At 44.2% G+C, this 21404-nt stretch overlaps 1 protein-coding gene across 1 annotated transcript; it reads right to left on the reverse strand.

The window, feature by feature from the left end:
- Window positions 1-80: 80 nt before the first annotated feature.
- Window positions 81-20873, reverse strand: LOC311002293 (neurabin-2-like). Its single transcript, XM_083993614.1, has 11 exons — window positions 20806-20873; window positions 19025-20547; window positions 8338-8470; window positions 6910-7030; window positions 6457-6561; window positions 4373-4505; window positions 2843-2995; window positions 2680-2733; window positions 2344-2573; window positions 2140-2236; window positions 81-1462 (listed from the first exon to the last, which is right to left on the reverse strand). Exons 2-11 carry the CDS (start codon window positions 20426-20428, stop codon window positions 1412-1414), a joined length of 2481 nt encoding a protein of 826 aa, XP_083849740.1. The 5' UTR covers window positions 20429-20547; window positions 20806-20873; the 3' UTR covers window positions 81-1411.
- Between the last annotated feature and the right edge of the window lie 531 nt (window positions 20874-21404).

Genomic DNA, 21404 nt, shown 5'->3' on the forward strand with positions numbered 1-21404 from the left:
CATGCCTGTTTTTTTTTCAATGTCATCCAGATCTACTACTTTAAATTTTTTTTTACATGACACAGTATAACTTTGTCTATTGAACGTCGCTTTTTGCATTGATTTTGTCAGTTTTTGTCCTTGTTAGCTCATATTTCCACCTTGACTATATTATAAATATTAAGTAAAATATTTCAGTATTACCTGAACTATACAAACATACTGGTATGACAGTTGACACAAGTAGACTGAATTTCATGTTAAACTGTGCGTCATTTGAAACAGGTAGAAACCCGGCAGTGTTTTTCCATGTGCTACACACAGCGGTGTCAAGTGCAGCTGCTGGTTAGAGACGAGCTTTTTTTTTTCAAATCTGTAACTTTGCTGCTTGTAACGGCTTCTTTAAAACATCCCAGTCCACTAAGGTTTCTTTATATCAGTAGTCCTAACTAATACCAGTTACACAAGTCCTTGACAACATCCATTTTTGAGAGGGGGAGAGGAGGGGGGATCCATTTTCATTTTTGTGGCACAGCAGTTGTGGAGGCTTGTCTCTGTGGTAATTTTTTTTGTTTTGTTTGTTTGTTTTTTTCTTTGAAAGAAGCGAGGGGTTGAAACCAAAGGATTGGTTGCTCATTAGTGAGTCTTAATGTGTAAAAAATACACAAACACTTCTGAAAGGTAGGCAGCAGGTGGTTTCTCAGGGTTAAGTGACAAGACCCCTACGAAGGTTGGGTTACTGTTTGTACAATTTCTAAAAGACACCTCAAGACCCGTTCCCGTCTCTCCGTCCTCCGTTCCAGTGAAGCACCATGTGTGATGTCTTCTTCAGTGCAATCTCCGTCCAATTTACACACCTTCATCACATAAATATACAACAACCCTCAATCTCATTAGTTTATATTATGTTAAATGTTATACACATAATAAAAATTTTTACAAACCAAACTGATTGTTAAACCACACAGTATCACGTCTGTACAAACTCAGAAAATAAAGGTCACAAAACTAGGCAAAAAAGAAAGAGAGGAATTTGTTTTTTGGCAATTAAAAGCAACAGCCTGGTCTGTCACAAAACCACAAATTAAGGGATTAAATACTGAACTCTGAAAGTTAAAAAAAAAAAAAAAGAAAAGAAAAGGAACAGTACATCTAGAGCTCGACAGAGTCTGTGTTTGTGGTGATAAAACCGTCCCTCGTGTTCCCGTAAATGTTAAACAGAAAAAATATAGTTAAAAGGGTTAAGTGGCTGAAATACAAAGCCTGAGGACACATTTACAGTATGCGACCAGAAACCAAGCTCAGGTTGGAATCAAGAAATACCCTGCAGTTCATTCCAAGAACAATAACACTATCTTCTTCTACTTCATCTGGCAAAGTTCTGCTTTCTGATGCAAAACAGAAAAAAAAGGCTTCTTTTTTAAATGTATTTTTATAAAGGTTCAGATTTCAGCTCCTCGACCCTGCACTCCAGGTCAGCCACCTGAAGAGGAGAGAGGAACACAGTTACAACTTGTTTAATTATCTTACAGTCTGAGTTACACAATACATGTGACGTTTTCTCACATTGTTGGCAAACTCAAATACTTTTTGCTCATGTTATCACATTCAGTGTGAGTCACGTTTTTGCTTTTAATAACTAATACAACACACTGACTAAATATGGTCCTCTGAGGTTCAGCTTTTATTACTGAAGCTTCATTGAAAACTATTTTAAGCCTTGTATAAATGCCACTAGGCTGACTTAAGAAGTTGTTGACTGCCAAATTTGTTCTAATGAGCCCTGAAAAAGAAAAACCGTTACCTCTTCAAGCCGCAGCTAAATTCAGTGTAAAACTGTTTAATAGTTAATAGCCTATACATTTCTTAAGCTATGTAATTAAAGTCAATATGAGAACCTTTGGTTGATAATATATAATTTAAGTTAATAGCATAATGACTTGAAGAAATAAACGCTCTAATTCCCCCTCCTGCACATGTCAGAGCAGCTGAGAAGAACTGATGTGCTGCTAAAGTCACTCGTCATCATTTCCCGCTGCTTTAATCCATCCACGTTTTGTATTTGAACATTAATTATTAACTGTGCTGCTGTCCATCCGTTGACTATATCTGACGGACGGAGCGAAGCAGGTTAAAACTCCTAAAGGTCTCCTTCCGTACCTGTTCTTGGAGTTGTCCTGACTCCTCTTTGAGAAGAGAGGCCTCAACCCCTTCTTGTGCACAACGCTGCGTCTCCTTCTTCAGGTACTCGATCTCCCTGTGGGCAACAGCAGCAGATGATAATGATGATGGTGTGTTTGAGTGTGTCAGGGGCTGTGTGTTTTAGCTCAAATGGAATACATCGCACGCTGAAAAAAAACTTACTTCTGCTGATATTCCTTGATCAGGCGTTTGGCTTTGCTGTACTTGCGCTCCAGGGCCTGATACTGCGACTGCGTCTCCTTCAGGTGCTCGTCCACGGCCTGGCACAGGCTCTGCGCCTCCATCCAGTAGCCCTCCAGCTTCTCCATGCGCTCCTTGTTCTCGTGCAGGGTCTGCTCCAGCTGAGCTTTATCCATACGCCAGCGCTGCTTCTCCTGCTCCGCGTGGTGCAGCTGGACACACACAAGTGGAGCGGTGGAGAACAATCAATAACCCCTTCCTCCTTCAGGACAAGTGGTGACTCTTATCTCACATATCGGTTATTCAACAACACCTCACCTTTCTTTTCAGCTGCTGGATCTCGGCCTGGGTCACAGCGTGCTTTATCTGGAGCTTCACAGGAGAGAGAGAGAGAGTTTTAAATACATCTGTAAGCATTGGACACATCAGAGGAAATTAACTGTGACTACTGACTACACAGTTACGCAGATGAACCGCTCACCTCTTTGTATTTATGGGCCAGTTTCTCAGGGTCCGTCTCCAGGGGCGACATGTCCTCGTTCTCCGCCAGGTCAAACACCTCGATGGCGCTGGGATACGGCGGGCTGGCCTCCTCGTCCTCGTCCTCCTCCTCATCTGTGCCATATTCAGCTCCCTGCGGGGACCAGATTGATTTTTTTGGTTATTGTTTCCTGTGGTTTTCTGGGAGGTAAAGTGGATTTCTGAGAGAAATAACAAAAAATCCTTTTCATCTTATTGTTAAATGTTGGAGTAGAACAGTAAGGAAAATAGGAAAAAAAAAACAATGAAACAAGTGCTTAGCTGTTGACAATGACACTGAACCGACACTAGATGGTGCCAAACTCAAAAGAGCAGAGACTCTCCATTATACAACCTAATGCTTTTCAAGAACCACCCACCATGAATGAGGCAACTTCCTCTTGTTGTTTTAATGAAACTAGAGACTTTTTTTTTGCTTCGTTTGTGTCAAATTAACACAGAGATAAAAACAAAATCACCAAATCAACAAAACAAAAGGACGTCCCAGATCACAACATTCGAGTCGTCCTGATTTGTCCCCATTTTCTGGAGCTGAGCTTATCGTTTAATCAGACTGATACTACACGCTGGACACAACAACAGAGTGGCTTCGGGCCAGAGGCGCACACACAACACAACACAACACAACACAACACAACACAACACAACACAACACAACACAACACAACACAGCCACACCAGACAGAGTTACTTCTGCTGACGATGGTACTCAGATGAATTTCATAATCCTGGGGGGGGGGAAACAAGGACGTCCAGGACCAACGGATGATTGCAAAAACCAGCCTCGTTTTTCATTTGGAGACAGTATTTTGTGCCTGAGCGAGTTCATAAGGTCACATTAGTTACTGAGGCCTTGTTGAGGATGTTTCCGCTGCGAGAGTCCCAATTTTTCACATTATTACTTAAAATATTTTACATAACTGAGATTGATCCCAGCTAGATACTGACAAGACAACAACTCAGCAGTGTAACATCGTGCTACACATATTCTGTGTTTTACAGGCTGATCTTATTGTACACATTTACTTTTTTTATATATATTTATGTGCTGTGCTTTAAATTGTTTTATTGGTTTTATATCGTGTTATTTTCATCTATTTTATTTTTATTGTTTTTATTCTGTTTTGTTTTATGTATATTTTATGTCTTATTCCGATTGTATATTTTTGTGTTTAATTTTGTACAGCACTTTGGTCCACTGGGTTTTTAAAGTGCTTTATAAATCAAGTTGGTATGGTACGGTATGGTCAACATTTAGAGATCATACACATAAATATTACATTGAATTCTCAAAAAAAAATGTTTTTCATGGCACTAACACATGTGTGCATGGAATGGGTGGGGGAGGGGATGTGGGAAAATGGATTAGTAAGCACTGCACCCTCGCTCCATGTGCAGACATTGCGCCACGACCTTTTCGAGAATGACGGAAAGAAACAAGTGGTTTGGTCGTTGGGATCCTCAGACTGACCTCCTGTTCGTCCATGTACTGGTTGTAGCGCTGCTCCATCATCTCCCTCTGCCAGCGCTCCTGCTCCAGGGTCTGCTGGATGAGCTGGGCCACTTCGCTCTGCTCGCCCGGCTTCTCTCGCCCGATCACAAACCTGCGTTTTAGAAATTCACCCGTCCGGTTTAAACATCGCCTCTCGCAAACCGCCAAACCCCAAACCACACTCAGATACTGTATGATACTGTGCGTGCGTGATAAATAATACATGATGAGGTTTTTTTTTTCCTCCTGACCACAGAGGAGCCAAACAGTGTTTCCACAAGGACGGTGAGAGTGTTTTTCATATATAATACACTAGTGCGTAGAGTTATATTCTATGTATAAATGCAGTAAGGAATGTGCTTGCTCTCTGATGACAGCAAATGGCTTCCTGTTTATGCGTGAACAAAGGCAGTGTCTGTGCTGTTGGTCCACTGCTTTAGCTCATTGTACAGTTCATTACAGAGGCTATATGCTTCCTGATGCAGGCTCACACAAATCTTTGTCCAATTACAAGACAGTAAACATGGAAAAAGAACAGTGGATCATGATGGAGCCACAAACGGTTGTTAAGCCAGCCGCTGCAGCCTTTCAATTTCTGCTGCACTAACGGGTAATTAAACGTTCTCAAACACACTTCCTGCCCCACTCCCCTCCTTCTATTTGTCTCCATGGCGTTTTTTTGTTTGTTTTCTTTTTATGAATAGGTCTGAGCTCTAGTGCCCTTCGCCACCACTGCAGCGGATCCATAATGTATGAGCTATCTATGGAGGTCTCTGATCTTCACAAGTCACACAACACTAACAATTACCCCGACGACGCTGACCACTAAAGCCTGAATTATGAATGAGCTTGGACGACAAAAAGGAAGCACAAAAGGAACAGTCAGTGCCAAACTACAAATAGCCCCCTGGCATTTCAAAATGATACTTTTGATTCAAACTGTATTTGATAACCAAGGTTTTCTGTCGAGTCTCTGGACCTCATTCAGGATGTCTCCAGAAGGAGCTTTTTTTTTCAAAACTGAAGGGTATAATCATGACCCTTGGAGACTCTCGAGATAGAAATCTACAGTCTGGTGAGTTGAATGGGCAGGATGTGGTAGACGTCAGTGCCGCGCGTGGGGCTGGCTATGACTATATATCAAGAGGAAACCATCTCCTCCAGCAAGAATGCTGTGTGTCACAGTGAGGTGTGGTGATAGTGAACTGAAATGACGCTCTGAGCTGTGTCAGCTAGAGACCTAGAGAAAGGCCAAGGCAACTGCAGCATGGATTCTGTTCAAATAAATGTCCAAAGACATTTGCTACTCAACATTAAACAAAGTACAGCTGAGGCTGGTGGGGTTATCTTGGGTTTTGTAGCTTTTTTTTTTTTGTCAAATAAAAATTTTGAGAGGAAAATTTAAAGGGATAGTTCAACATTTCGGCAAATTGGCCCATTGCCATAATCCCTATAGTCATAGCATGCTACAACGCTATTGTTGTTTTCGAGGCTAATGAAGAGACTGCTTGCCGAAAAACTGCCCCTGACAGGAACGCGCATCAGCGGTTTTGCATGAATTTACCTCGAAAATGACTCTGTCTCGTAACGTTGCGTTATTATCTCATAGCGTGGTGAATGTGAAGGTCACAACTTGTCCACCAGAGCGTTTTGGAGTTGTTGGATTGTGTATTTTATTAGTTTGATGAGTGAAACCAAGAAATCCCATTAGCCTCCGTAGCATAGCTCTGAGCCGCTCACAGCTCTGCTCCGCCATTCTAAAAATAGCTTGCACCGACAATTAAAGGTAACAAACCTACTCCTAAAACTATAGGGATTATGGCAATGGGCCAATTTGCCAAAATGTTGAACTATCCCTTTAAAGATCGTTGGAAACAGTGACACGTAAGTCAGAATGATTTGTCCTCCATGAATGTACAACATCTGACACAAATTCATAATATAGCATTTGAGATATCCAGAATATTATCAGAGCGGCGATGCCATGACAACACCAGCGTTTAGATAATGTGTGTTCCTCGGTGTGAGAGTGAGTGTGAAATGACAGTTAGAGCGACTCTTACTTGACGGTTCCTGAGGTGTTCCTGAGTACAGAGGCGGCAAAGCTCTGGGTGACGCCCACCAAACTGGTGCCGTCGACCTCCACGATGAGATCATTCACCTGGATTCTGGAGGAGACGGTAAAGAGAGAGAGAGAGAGAGAGAGAGAGAGGCTGAGGATTTATAGGAACAATTCAACTCTGGCTTGTGTACATCATCTTTATACTTAAGCCCACGCAAGCAAAACTCAATTTTTTACATCCTCGTGCTTGGCAGCGAGACCTATTTGCAGTTGGCAGGTATCAAAAACGAGACAATGAGGCATCCACTCCTGGAAATAGCTACTGTCGGGTTGACAGATGGCGTACAAGGCGAAAGGCCTCGTCAGTTTGAAGAGAGAGTCTGAAATTGGCTGTTTCAGCTGCGAAGTGCGTCCTCCTCGCCGGATGAGGAAACGAGGAGGACGGACAACGTACCTGGTGTCCCTGTGCGCCGCTCCTCCGTCTGTGACTGTCTTCACGAAGATGCCCAGCTTCTCCAGGCCCATGTCGGCCCCTGCACCCATCCCGATGATACTGATGCCCAGGCCGTCACCGTCTGTGGGGAAGTAGGTGATACCAGAATAGATGTAACCACGCTATTGTTGTAACTCATGTTTTACAGGTTTTGGTTTAACTGTTTTACTGTCATGTGAGTCAAATGTGAGGAATGCCAGCAGCCTTGAGATTTAGATGTTTGGCTGACATCTGACAATGCATTTCCTTCCTCATAAATACAATGCCAACTTTTTGGACTGTTTTACAATCGTGTATTGTTTACATCAAAGGTTGCTTTCTATTAGTCTTCTTCATTACCTCACATCTCACAAAAACACAGCCCCATAGCAGTCTAGTAGTCCTTTACGTGATTGTCAGATGAACATAACTACCTGATCTACTGATCTTTCTGAGAATAATCCACATACGCTGCAATTAAATACCAAACTGTCAAATTAGGACATTTGATTAGGCCCTTTCATCTATAAACCACAGCTTAGAAGAAAAGAAAAGGCAATTAAACCAATCAAACATTTTAAATGAACACATACGTATATTGAGGGGAAAATCCACATCAAACATTTCTGAAGTAGTAGATGTAGGATCTTTAAAAAATCCCCAGACTAACAGGAAACGTGTCTTTGTGGGTTTCACCGCTGATAGCATGATAGCAGGTTTTCCTTATGAGCGTAGCATTGATTAATAGTTGTAATAAAAGCGCCTTCATCATACGCGTTTTGAAAGTTTGATCAGAATCTGTGATGACACCAATATTTGCTGCCAGAGGTGTGATGTGCTGAGATAGTGTCCTCATTTGTGAGCGTTGTTTCTGTCTTCACACTTCTGAACTGATAACAAGAGCCAAGCTGTTGTTTCGTTTGTTGTTGGTTTTTCCATGACTAAATTAATGTAGACACTAGTGCACTCTGCAGCAAATCAGTTGAATGTGGTCACATATGGTATCCCGCGTAACCTGCCCTGTACACAACTCTAAATATAGTCTTCTATAAATATATTAATGCACCATAATGTTGAAGGGATGTTGGAAGTGTGGCTCACTGGGGAGAGATGGGGGCTAATGTCATTGCACTTTCTTTGCCTTGTGGGAAAGAGGAAGCTGGGAAGATTCCAGCGTGTGAACAGCGAAGGCTTTCTTACTCAATAAACCAAAATTGCTTTTCAAATGCCTTTAAAAGAATGTGAATTTTCTTGTATTGTGTCCTAAAACAGTGCAAACAACACTGCCACAACTAGGTTAAAATAAATACTTTTTTCTGACTATACCCATTTTTTTTCTGTGCCTGGCTTTGTACATGAGAATCTGGATCAATACTGAGGGGGGAGTGCAGCTCTCGTAACGGTGAGTACCTTTCTCCAGCTCCACGGGGAACAGGTCCAGCCTCTCCACCCTCTTCTCCAGCTCGTACTCTGCAGACGCCGCCATGGGATCCACGTCTTCATTACGCCTGTCGTAATCCTCGTTGGGGTAGGTGGCGAATACCTGAGGGAGGGAACAGAGACGCAGGGTCAGACTGAGAATTAGAACACAGAAAGGCAGACGCGCTGTGAAAAAGCACTGGGATTTTGTTGTATAATTTAAAGCAGAGACTCGTTTGTGAGACTCATGTCCATCCACTAAAGGGATTGTTCAACATTTTGGCAAATTGGCCCATTGCCATAATCCCTATAGTTTTAGGAGTAAATTCGTTACCTTTAATTGTCGGTGCAAGCTATTTTTAGAACGGCAGAGCAGAGCTGCGAGTTGCTCAGAGCTACGCTACGGAGGCTAATGGGATTTCTTGGTTCCCCTCATCAAACTCATCAAATACACAATCCAACAACTCCAAAACGCTCTGGTGGACAAGTTGTGACCTGCACATTCCTGCACATTCACCACACTATGAGATAATAACGTAACGTTACGAGACAGAGTTGTTTTCAAGGCAAATGCAAAGACTGCTTGCCAAAAAACTGCCCCCGACGGGAACGTGCATCAGCGGTTTTGCATGAATTTACCTCTAAAACAACTCCGTCTCATCACGTTCCATATTCCATTTATCCGCCGTTCTTAAAATAGCTTGCACCGACAATTAAAGGTAACGAACCTACTGCTAAGACTATAGGGATTATGATTAGATTAGATATTCCATTTATCCGCCGTTCTTAAAATAGCTTGCACCGACAATTAAAGGTAACGAACCTACTGCTAAGACTATAGGGATTATGGCAATGGGACAATTTGTCAAAATGTTGAACTATCCCTTTAAATATAAAGGTAGAGCCAGGGGACAGCTAGCTTAGCACAAAGACGGGAAACAGGGGAAACACTTAATGTGGATCTATTCAAAAGTGAGAATGTGAACTTGTGGTTTTATGGAGAGGTTATAATTAAACAGAGCCAAGTTGGTTGTTTCACTTAGCTGTCATTCTTTGTACTAAACCAAGCTACACTGTCCCTTTACAGTAGCTCCATATAAACACTGTAAAGATACAAGAGTGGTAACTATCAACTTTTTCCATTTAAATCTCAGCCAGTAAACAAAACATATTTCTCAAAAACATGCCAATCTATTTCTTCTCTTGTGACGGCCGCCCCTCCCTGCCTGTCGTGCTTTAGCGCTGACGTTCACGTTTCTGTAGGTGCCTCTTTCTTTCTTTTCTTTGCAGCCATGGAGACTTATCAATGTTTTGTCCTACTAGTACCCCGTTCTTCTTGCCTCGCTTCCAAATATAGAAACTGCTACTGAAAACAGAAAAACACGTGACTTCCTGTGCACTGTGGGGAGCCTGGTAAATGTTGAACCGCTTGTGTGTGTGTGTGTATCAACAGGTGAGAGAGCAAAATGCAAATCCACTTACATAGAAACCTCGCAGACTGCGGTTTAAGTAAAGATGATTATATTTTTACAGCGTATTTGCATGAGTAAGTAGCAGTACAGTTTAAATCCGGTGATTCAGTTTACTTCCTGAGGTATTCCTCTGCTTAAAGCCAATACAAACAGAAAAGTGGATATGATTTATTCAATCAAGAAGTAACTCTTCAATTATGCATGGGCAGCATGAGCTCGGAGGCCGTGCAGCTGAGATAGATAGATAGACGAGTCGGATTCATTGTTTGATAAGAACTCACCACAACTTTTAATGCAGACATAACGCGATAAAAACTTATCGAGCGTTTTCGCCCAGAGCCCTCGGAGCCACTTCATTTCACGGCGGTGATGTGCGCATCAAAACGCACTGAGAGAAAATCAATCACGACCGCCGCTGAAGTCGCTCCCGTGAAGACAGACAGACAGAGGCCTCTGTTTTCCAAGGGCCCCGGCTTCCCACATTCACTCTGGTCTCTAACAGCATGACAGTTTACATAACCACCTCCAGCATGCTAATGGAGGGCCTTCTGCAGCTGCTGTTCACAGGCCTCACACACACACACACACACACACACACACATAAACGAAGAAAGAGAGACAGAGAGGGAGAGAGAGTACGCTGAATCTTTAAAAGCCTCACTTTTCAGTCTTCCAAGGTGATTATGCATGCACCACCTCGCATGGTCCACTAGCCACACTAATTCAGTGCTGGACCTTCTCTTCTCTTTTCTCCTTTCACTCGTTTTTCAGTGCATTTCATTTCATTTCTAGTCTTCTCTCTCCATCGTCCTTTGTGCCGTCTGCTGCTTTCTTTGTTTACTTTTATTAAGTGCATCTCTCACTTGTCTAGTTTGGCTTAAGTAGCATCTCGTATAGTTCGGTGTAGCCTACCCCTCAGTCATATTGGGCCTCGTCTCCCTGGCAACCCCCACAGTGAAGAGCCTGTCAGTTTTGACAGTGCCTTTGAAATGTAACCGGCCCCTCCTCTCTCAGATTTATTCAGTATCATTGTATTTTCATGCATCATTGAACACTGTACAAGCTCCTGCCTCTACCTTTAAGCCTTCCTCGCCCATAAGAATAGAGTCTAAAATGTTATCATCACCCTGAGCCACATCGCTATCGCTATCTCATCATCGCTGTCTGTTCGCACAAAAGATGACAGGGCTCGTTTTCCTCGCACTTAAATATTAAAATCCATCCAAGAGTTCACATTTGCAGTCAAAGTGAATGTCTTTTACCTTGAATACACTTTTAAAAACTACTAAAATGATCAAACTCAAAAATGTAGGCTGCTTGTCATCCCTTCTTTCTATCATCTTTCTATCACAGTTTTACTCAGATGTTCTTGTATCCCATCTTTTCTTATCTTATTGTATCTCATCTTATCTCTTTGTATCATGTATAACCCCCTTTTTATTTATTTTATCTAATCAACTGCATCCTGCGTTTTAATTTGAGTCCTCATGGTCTCAAATTGTTGTTGGCTTCTCGTATTGCATGTGTTGCTTTTGCTTATGGCATATGTGACTTGTCTCTTATGTCATTTTGTTTAGCACTTTGTAAACTTGTGTTTTTAAAGGTGCTATATAAATAAAGTTATTATTATTGAGATTGATAACCTTCACCCCTGTATGTACATATGATGCTACCTGCAGCAGCTATTTAGCTTAGCTTAGCATACAGACTGGAAACAGGCAGACTGGCCCCTGTTAAAAAAGAAATCAAATCCAATTCCAGCACATATTAGCCTCCATAATACAAATATTATATCCAGGCTCTGGTTTGTGCACAGACTATACAAACAATACACAGTATAATGTGTTAATTAGCGAGCTTCAGATGTGCTTTTAGGGAAGTTTTGTTGCCCTCGGACAGAGAGAGGCTAACCGTTTCCCTGACTTCCAGTTTTTATGCAACCATCCCTTTTAGGCCAGAAAGCCAAAGGGTGCATTTCCCAAAATGCTTAACTATTCCTTTGACAGTTGTAATGTCCATCGATTAGTAGTTTATCAAACAAAAATGTTACCATCTTATCAAATGTTAGGACTTCACCTCATCTGTAAATAGAATATCTTTTCCTTTTATGCTGTTGTTCAAAAAAAACAATCAATTTGAAGAGTTAGACCTGGATCCTTCACCTCTGTTTTTATACAATTAATCAGAAAACATATTGACAGATTAATTCCAGCCTTACTGTTTATTATTTAAATCACAGTTTCAGTTTCAAGTGATCAAATTGAAGCTCACCCTGCTGCAGATGACAGATAGCATGGGAGCTGCATTGACGTCTAATGGCTTTTGATTTAGGTTACCTTTGTATTTAGAGGGATTAGCAGAATGTGGATTACACAGGCACAACAAAATGCACGGTTTGCATCGCACTGTAAGTAACAAAGCGCATAATGACAACAACAACAACAACAACAACAACAACAACAACAACAACAACAGTGCACTCCCCAGCCTGCGTGCTCACTGCAGCACAGGTTCGCTCCTTGAGTTTAAAGATCAAGAGGCCACAGCTGGTGGCGTGTGGTGCCCTCGTTTTAGGGCCCAACGATAATGCAGAGGATCAAATGAGGAAGTTGAGCATCCCATAACGTGGCACTGGGAGGAGAAAAAGAGAAAGAAAGAAAAAAAAAAGCCAAATACTGGGTGTGTGATGTGATGTGACCCGTGGCTTTGAGCGAGTTCATGTGCAGTGTCGCCATGATGCAGCAGGGCTAGGCTACAATCTTGCCTCACTGACACAGAATTAACACTTTCGCTTCCTGGGGGGGGGATTTTCTCCCTCCCCCCCTTCGCCTCCCCCTTATTGGACAATGATCCCCACACAGGGCAGACAGACTAATGAGATCCTGCATGATGCAACCTCTTACCCCACCACCAACCTCACTCACGTTAAGCATGTAGAGCAGTCGATGAGCTCCTCGGACCGGTGAGGTGGCTATCTTTGGAAGACAAACACTGGGATTAAAGGCAGGGTGGCGGAGGGGGGGGGGGGGGGGAAGAGAGGAGGAAGGGAGGGGTCGAGAAGGACACTGTTCCAGTTGTGGCAGATAGTAGGTCAGAGGAGCTAACAGATGGCCAGGAAACTCCCTTCCTCCCTCCCTCTGCTACCAGCCGCCTGGGATGTCCTACAAAAGCTCTGTGGGCAGCTCCAGCTCCAGCCACTCACCAGCTAACAGATTGTGTTTGTGTCTATAAAGAGCACCCACTTGGGACTATAAAGGGTATTAAAAAAAACAGCAAGGAAGTGACAACTACCATTTTATAATGTAGTTGCCGTGACAGAGGGATGACTAAATGATAGAGCTGCTCTGGAGGCCTGTGTGCTCTGCTGCTGCTGCTGCGTTGGTTTTCCATCTTGATCGCCCTCCGGGCACGATGTAATTGGGTAACGCTGCGGTAGTGTAACTAGCAGGTCCGTCCCCGTGCCCCCTCCCCCTCCTCCTCCTCCCCCCCACAGCCCACAGCAGCATGTCAACAGTGTTTCTTTCCCTCTTTAACTCTCCAAAAACAGATCTAATTTTGGATTCAGCCAATAGAACGTGTGGAGGTTGTGCCATTGGGTTTTTTTTTTCACAACAGAAATAGTGTGTTTCCACTCCGTCTATCCACACTCTCTAGCACCCAACTTTCCATCATCGTTTTAATAGGCCATACTCTTTTCGCAAATTATTTAAACAGTTTTTTTTTGTTGTTGTTGTTTTTTCGGGCATGTGAGCTGCTGCTTTTAAATGCCAAAGTGAATTAAGGTGATTATGCCGCACAAAACGTGAGATCTGTGAAATGGCTGCTCCTGCTGTTCAGTGTATATGTGTCATCTGAGGGTCGCAATGCTTGAGTTTAGTTAGTTAAGTTTATTTATTTATTCATTTGGTCGATTAAAAAAAAAGAAGAGACTGACAAAATGCATAGATTGGTCAGTAATACATGCAACCAAAAGATGTAAGCTGAAGCAATAGCTTATTATGCCCGCCCTTTGTACATAAGATTTCCATTCACATAGTGAAAATAAAGAGCATTAAAATAAAAAGACAAGCAAGCAACTAACAACAAAAGTGACGCTTCATCGAGCTGTCAAATTTAGGCGACGCCGTAAAAAAAAAAAGAAGCGCCTCTCCTGTTTGGAGTAACATGACATCACTGGGTCAAACATGCCCAGAAGTAGCAGGTAATTATTGGTAATCCTCCTTAAATTGGGAGAGGGGGGGGGGGGGGGGGGGGGGGGGGGGCTGTAATCTGGATCCCAGATGTGCAACACGCAGACTGAAAACAGGGATGTGGCCCTGGCTACTGCCGCCCCCAGCCAACAAAATGGATATGGTGGCTTTGTCATAGTAACGGTTACATGGCACCAGAGCCCATCTTATTTTGGCAGGCCAGCCCATGGTCAGCAGTCATGTTTAGGCTTAGCGCTGACTCCGGGGAGAGACACGGCAGCACGGGAATAAGGTCACCAACAGAGGACTGAATGGTATTATAATATATGTGGACAGATACAGAGACTTAACGATATATTTTTTTAATTTGCACATTAAGTATTACTGTATGAATTTTTGAATATTCTTTACTTGCATTATACTTAATATCATATTAAGTGGTCACTTTACAGTAAACATATTATATATTCTCTTTCCATGGCTGTGCAAGTTCTCATTTGTCCAGGTCAAAAGCATCTCTAGGCAATCAGCCATATTCACAGCGTCGCCATCTTTGCTTACGTCGTCACTCTGGGTGGGAAGATTCAACGCCGTCACATAATGTTAACGTTAGCAGTTGCAGCTAATGCCGGCTAACTTAATTCAAATCAGTTTAACTCAAATGTCGTTTTAATTTGAAATATGGCCCGGTGTCCCTTTGGACTTTTACAACCCATGCCTTCCTTAAATCTGTATCAACTGGGAAGCGATGAGAGGAAAGCAGTTTATCAGACTCCTGACGTTTGTACGGCTTGCAGCCAGGGACGCAGCAGTTATACGGTTTGTTTACCCACGCCGAGTGATGACGTAAGGAAAGATGGCGACGCTGTGAATATGGTCAATTGAATCAAGTTGACAGGACTTTGAAGATGTTTCGCCCCTTATCCAAGTGGCTTCATCAGTTCATGTGGACTGGACTGGCTAGCCACTTGGATAAGGGGCTAAACGTCTTCAAAAGACAAAAACTAAGTCCAGTTGACTCGATTCAATTGCCTAGATATTCTCTTAATGTGTTTATTCCATAGATATACAGCAATTTTGGTCTATTTTAAGCATCAGATTTGAATTAATCCACATGTGAAAGTAGTCCCCAACAAATGGAGAAAGTATAGCATCTCTGAATTCAGATGCACATGTTTTTTGTTTTTATCTATGCATAGGATTTGTTGACAGTAAGAAACATGTAGAATATCAGTCTTATCCTTTATGCTCTCCTTTGGTTGGATCAACAAAGTGTTATCCTAACTGGCAGGAAAGATGTATAAACCTCTCATACTGTACAGGCGCAGCCTCACAGATCACTGTAACCAGCGTCTGCTGCTGTTGTTGTTTTTTTCCCCTGGCTTGACAACATGATGGCAGGTTAGACAAGACACAACAGCACTCAGACATCATGAGCAACACATTGCATAACGTGGCTTGTCGCAGTAACCTGAGCGAGTGGGCACATCACGTTAAAAAAAACTCGCTTGCAACCCACCACCACTGCAGGACTGAGAAGTGGGACAGAGTGACCTTGCTGATAATCTGTCTGCTCTCCCACCCCTCCTGGCTGTGAGTAATGCACTGTATGAAATACTGCAGGCCCACTGAGTCTAAGTAATAGACAGTTTGAGGATACCTTGACATATGGTGATGTATTGCCTCTCCCCAGGCGATCCCTCATTGGCTGACCTGAACGGTGAACACAAAACCACCAAAGGTTGCATTTTGTGGGCATTGCGATGGCAGCCTTTAAAAAAAAAAATTGCAATACTTCCTTCTGCGTCTCTATCAAATTTCAACAGCCTCGGTTTATTACAACATGAGCGCAGCCATTGTTTGTGCTAATGACATAGGGAGGAAGAAAATCATAGGTGTTCTTTGAGCCGGCTGGCAGGGCTGCTGTTCAGAGCTGTGTAGGCAGCAGAAACCCACGACAAAGTGTGTGTAATGTGTGTGTGTTGTGGTGCTGATTCAGGGAGGGGGGGGTAAAAAAAAAAAAAAAAAGTGTTAGAGTAGGCTAGGTGATGCGAGAGCAAGGTGATTCTGCTGCATGAAAAATAAATCAGATTATTTTTGGTTTGGAGGAAACACAGTGTGCAAATCCAGTGGATTATCTTCTACTTTTTTTCCTTCTTCTTTTTTTTTTTAAATGCTCGCCACCAACAATGGGATAAATAATTAAAAATCACAACATGCCAGCGGAGCAGACTACATCATGAACTACAGTAGACCCGATACTGAAGGATAAAAAAAAAATGAAGAAGCCAAAACAAACATGCAGAAACAAATAAATAAGACATGAGAAGCAGCTTCCTGTGTTCAACTAAGGAGGCTGCCCCTGAAAAGCGAGGCAAGTCTGTGACGATAACAATGCTGCTATTTTTACTAACAGTAGGAGACTGGTGACAAAGAGCGAAAAAAGGAGAAAAGAAGGAGCGAGAGGAAGAGTGTCAGGAGGAGCAAACAAAGGCTCTAGTGTGAACTCTACCCGAAGCAGAACTGCTATTTTTTGCCAGTTTTGAGAGGACAGACAGACAGAGAGACAGACAGACGGGAGAGAGAGAGAGAGAGGAGTGTTCAGTGTAAAACGGGGACAAAGAAAGACATGCGCCCAGACATCCAACCGCCATCGCCACAACAAGACGTAACTGCGGCCAGAAGCTGCACAGAGGAGGGAAATATGCACTAAAAATGGGCACTTCCTGTTTGGAAGAGAAACCAACTGACACTGTGACTTAAGAGCTGGCAGTTTTACAGTCGCATGACATTTGGGCTGCATAATAACGCCCCTCCCATTTGACCTCAACAACCCCTCACCCGACTAACCCCCCACCTCCCCCCCCCTCAACTCTTTTTACTCTCATCCACCCCTGCATCAATCTCCATAACAAAGGCCACAATGATACAGTGTGAAAGGACACAGTAGGAGGTTATTCTCCGATGACGGCTGTAGGGTCACAACCAAATTCTGGGGTTTTTATGACTTCTTTATCGCGCCATACATGACGCTTCCTCCTGATATCCATCTTTGATCTCACAAGGATGAAATAATGTGACAGAAATCTGTTTCTCCCGCTTACACTTGCATGATAGGCATGCTAAGCTCAGGCCTGATTTAAATGGGATTTGCAGCAGGAGGGGAGACAGTTTGTTTCCTCTAGATTGTGTGGCTATTAGAGCTCAACAATAGCTAATCACAGATAAGTCTGTATCTCATTTCTGTCTGTTTTTTAGGCTACAGCTCTAATTTTTTTTTAATTCATGTATTTGTGTTTCTTTATTTCTAGACGTTATCCAGTAGTAGACATACTTAAGGTAAGATCCTTGCTGGGGTATGTTTACAGTATGTCTTAGCAAGACACTTTGTGTTTGCCCTTGACACCTTGACAGCAAATGTGTTGAATACATTTCCTTCCACAAAAAATCATCTGCAACACTCAACTAATATTTCGCAACCCACATTGTGTTGCATTGTCACATTGTCTGAAAATCTTCATCTTATGTTCTGCAACATTTCTCAGTAGATTATGAAAAACACAGGCCACAGGCCGGTCGCTTGAACTGTCAGTGGTGTTTACTTTTTACTGATTTCATGTCATGTTTACTGTTAAAAGTTTTAGTATGTTCAAAACAAACCTACGTAATAACTTATAATAATAATCCCTAAAGCTGTTTGGTCAGAAATGTTTTAGACCATTTGAAATCAAGTTTCAGGCGCTCCATACGTTCCACTGTCACTGTCATCTTAGTTATGATAGTTAGATATTAAAGGAGCAGTACAACATTTTCGGAAACATGCTTTGAGCATTAGAGAGGTGCTGGAGAGTTGATTTAGGTATACTGGACAGAGCCAGGTGACCTGTTTCTCCTGATGCCAGAGTTTCTGCTACACTAGCATGCTAACCTAACCGCTGCAGGTTGTGGCCCATTTACTACTGAGGCATGAGAGTGGCATCAAGCTACTCATCTAATTCTGATCAATTTCTTTTAAGTATATCGCTATAAATGTTTATTTTATGAGCGTTTGTGCGTTATTTTTGAAATATCAGGGTTTAAGGACACCGATGTGCAGCCATGAGAGGAGAGCAAGAGCAACTTTCGACTTGCCTGGTCCTGATGCGGGACAGGAGCCCTTAGTCACTGAAATGGCTCGTTTTCTGTGTGAGGAGGGAATGTGTTTGTGATGTACAGTGTCAGGGCCTCGCTTCAGCAGGCAGAGGCTCTGTACGCCTCAGACCTCAAGGCAGAGAGGAGCAGAAGAGCAGAGCGGCGAGACTGAGCTGCAGAGGATCCGATGCTCTTCTCCGGATCATTACACCACCCCCAGACACAGAGAGACACTTTAAATCAACTCTACCTCCTCCTCCTCATCCTCCTTCTCCATGTCTCTCCTCCTCTCTCATCTCGCTGGTCCAAGAGAAGATCACGGTTTCTTTTCTCGCTTCCTCTCTCAGCTAACACTGACTGTCCATGACGTTTCATTGGCCATGACAGAGGATTCACTTTTTCTAAAACAAACAAGGCTAATTATCCAGGCCTTTTGTGTGTTCAGTGTGTGCAATCATTTACAGGAGCAGCTCCCACCACATTTCAGATAAGTATCTACATTGCAGCTCTTTAGGGGCCCATGTCAGCTGCACAGTAGGAATGCAGGATCAACCATTAGCTGCTGTTGTGGAAGGGGAGGGTGTTAGCGGTGTGTGTGTGCAAAGCCCCGTGTTGAAACAGGGTAAAAAAAAAAAAAAAAAAATCAAAATGTCAGCATCATCCTGACACCGGCAGAAGCTGAGTGAGTTCATTAAAACAGCTGACAGGGACACTGGCCGACTGTACGGCAGTAGATAAGCTTTAAGGTCAGGTTCAACAACACCCCCCCACCTAGAATACAGACATCCCTCCCAAGCAGATTCAGCACCTTGGTGTAATTAAGGAGGTCTCCATGTTCTACCTGCATTCATTAATATTAATTCTGTTTTTTTATATCCTCCTCACCTTGATGGGATCCGTGCTGAAGCGGATCTTCCTGGCAGCAGGCGGGCTCTCCTCGGTGGGCAGCCCTTCGATCTCCACACAGCTGGACTCTGGCTCGTAGCGGTCATCGATTTCGTCCTCTTCCTCGTCCACCTGGCTCCCTCCGAAGTCCTCCCCGACCGCGCTGTAGGTACTGATATCCACAGAGTCACGGCCCGACTGGTCGTCTCTCAGAGTTCTGTCCTCCTCCTCTGCTGCATCCCTCGCCGTGTCGCCTCCCTTTGCAAAGCTCTGCTTCTCCCCGGCGGCTTCTCCGTTCTCCACCGAGGTGTGGGTGTCACCTTGCAGTGATGATGTGCTGCTGCTGGACTCGATGGCCCCAGAGCGGTCCTCAGCTTTGGCCTTAACGCCTGCATCTGAGACAGTCTTTTCTCTCTGCTCGTCCGGCTCTCCTACATTACTGGAAAGTTCAGCAGCCGTGGCAGCTCGGCCCCCGTTGATGCTCTCAGATGGGGGAGTCACCCGCCCGATGGGGCTCTCCTCGCCCTTCTGATTGCTTAGCTCTTCCTCCTGGCTGCCTGCTGCAAAGGCACTAACCCTCTTTGTGATTATTTTGGAGTTCAACACACCCACCTTGGCGCTGACCCCTCGAGAGGGGAGCGGTGGGGTAGAAGAGAGGCGGTGGAGGTTGTTCCGGAGCTCGGCTGCCCGTTCAAACACAGCACTGAGCTGGCTGACCGTGGGGGACACGGCCTCGCTGGTGTCCAGGCTGTCCAGGGACTCTGTGCTGCCATTGAAACGAGCCACAACGTCCAACCTGCCGTCCTGGAAGCCTGAGGCCTTGTCTGTCTTCAGGAGGACTCTGGTGGTGGCCAGCTTCTCCTGCTGTTGCTGCTGCTGCTGCTGCTTCTCCTGCTGCTGCTTCTCCTGCAACTGCTGCTGCTGCTGCTGCAGCCTCTCCTGTTGCTGCTCGAAGATGCGGCGCGTCTCCTGCAGCTTGGAGTAGCTGGGCGACGATGCCCGCGGGTGCCCGTTTTCTGATTTCGTGTCGAACTTGCTGACGCGCTCGGACACGGTGGAGCCGAGCTTCAGCAGCGCGCTGTGGTCCACGTTTTCGTTCAGGCTCCCGGCTCTGGGGAGCGAGAGCCGCACCGATTTGTCGGCGTTCTTGTCGACGGCTTCCTCTCCTTCCGCATCGGCCGCCGGGGGTACGGTCTGCATCTGCTGGAACATGTTTTTGATACGGTGCACGTTGGAGCCGTACCTGCGCCCCCGGGGGCCCTCCTGCATGTCCCCGTTCGCAGCATTGTCTTTGACGGGCTTCAGGGCCTGCATCCCCGCCTCGTACGCGTTCCTGTGCGGGGATGGGCTCCTGAGCGTAGAGCCAGAGCCGGTGCTCTTGGATGTGGATTCGGTCTTCATCATGGTCAGTCAAGCGTCGCAGTGGATGCTGCTCAGCGACGGCATGTCTCCCTTCTCAACCCCCGGTGGCAAATCTGTTTTCTCCACCAGCAGCAGCCGATGGTAGCGAGGTGGCGCCCAGACTAAAACCGGCAGATGGAAGAGGGGGGAGAAACAAAAACAACAGATCGCATTAAAGGCCTGCTTGCATCCGCTGCAATTCTCGTCCAATGCTACGGAGAAAGTGTGCACGATGCATCTGTCATTAGCTCGCTTGCAGTCACACAATGAAAAACCCAAACCTACACAGATAATTTGCATCAGTCATTAAAAAACATTTGCACGGAAAAGTAGAACAGTGATGACCGCGGATTTGCCGCAGCTGACGACAGATTGCTTACGTTTAATCCCTTTTTACAGACAGCATCATTTTGATCTCTTCATTCTGTGAGCTGCAGATTTCTGGTCCTCCTCTCGTAGCGGCAGAGTGCTGCTGCATGGAGGAGGCGGCTGCTGGGTCCTAGTGCCAGACCGGCAACAGTGACTGATGACAGGCTCACAGCCCACACTAATTCATTATCCTCAGGCAGCACAAGTGCATTAGCCATAAGGCAATGTTGTAGTGAGTGACTGATGGGTGTTTCACCTCCAACATGCAGTAAATCATGCAATGACTCCCCAACTAAAAGCACTTGTTGCTACTGTGGGCTGGCTCCAAAACCAGACCTCTGGTGGTTAAAGTGGCCTCAGGCTTTTAGTCTAGACCCCCCACTTTAAATGCCAGGAGGTCTTTCAGCAGTGCAGTTATCTGGAAACCACCAGGAAAGTCTCAACAGTTTGTTTTAACGAGTACTTAATTGATCAAATTGATGTTTAAAAGGTTGGAATTTATATATGCTTCTGATTTGTTTTTTATTGTATATTACTTATGTTACTATCCTGTATGGTGCTATGGACCTCTTTTTGGGATGTGTCTTTAATAAAGTGTCTGTCTGTCTGT

Source organism: Trachurus trachurus (assembly GCF_905171665.1).
Source record: "Trachurus trachurus genome assembly, chromosome: 19".
In the NCBI taxonomy this organism is placed as follows: domain Eukaryota; kingdom Metazoa; phylum Chordata; class Actinopteri; order Carangiformes; family Carangidae; genus Trachurus; species Trachurus trachurus.

What these genes read in the sequence shown, in the direction of transcription:
- LOC311002293 (XM_083993614.1), bottom strand. Translation starts at nt 20,428, where the DNA reads ATGATGAAGACCGAATCCACATCCAAGAGCACCGGCTCTGGCTCTACG. An exon ending in TCCAGCAGCTGAAAAGAAAG is followed by an intron (nt 2,574 to 2,679) that starts GTGAGGTGTTGT and finishes GTGTGTGTCCAG; the next exon opens with CTGCACCACGCGGAGCAGGA. An exon ending in CAGGACAACTCCAAGAACAG is followed by an intron (nt 1,463 to 2,139) that starts GTACGGAAGGAG and finishes TCTCCTCTTCAG; the next exon opens with GTGGCTGACCTGGAGTGCAG.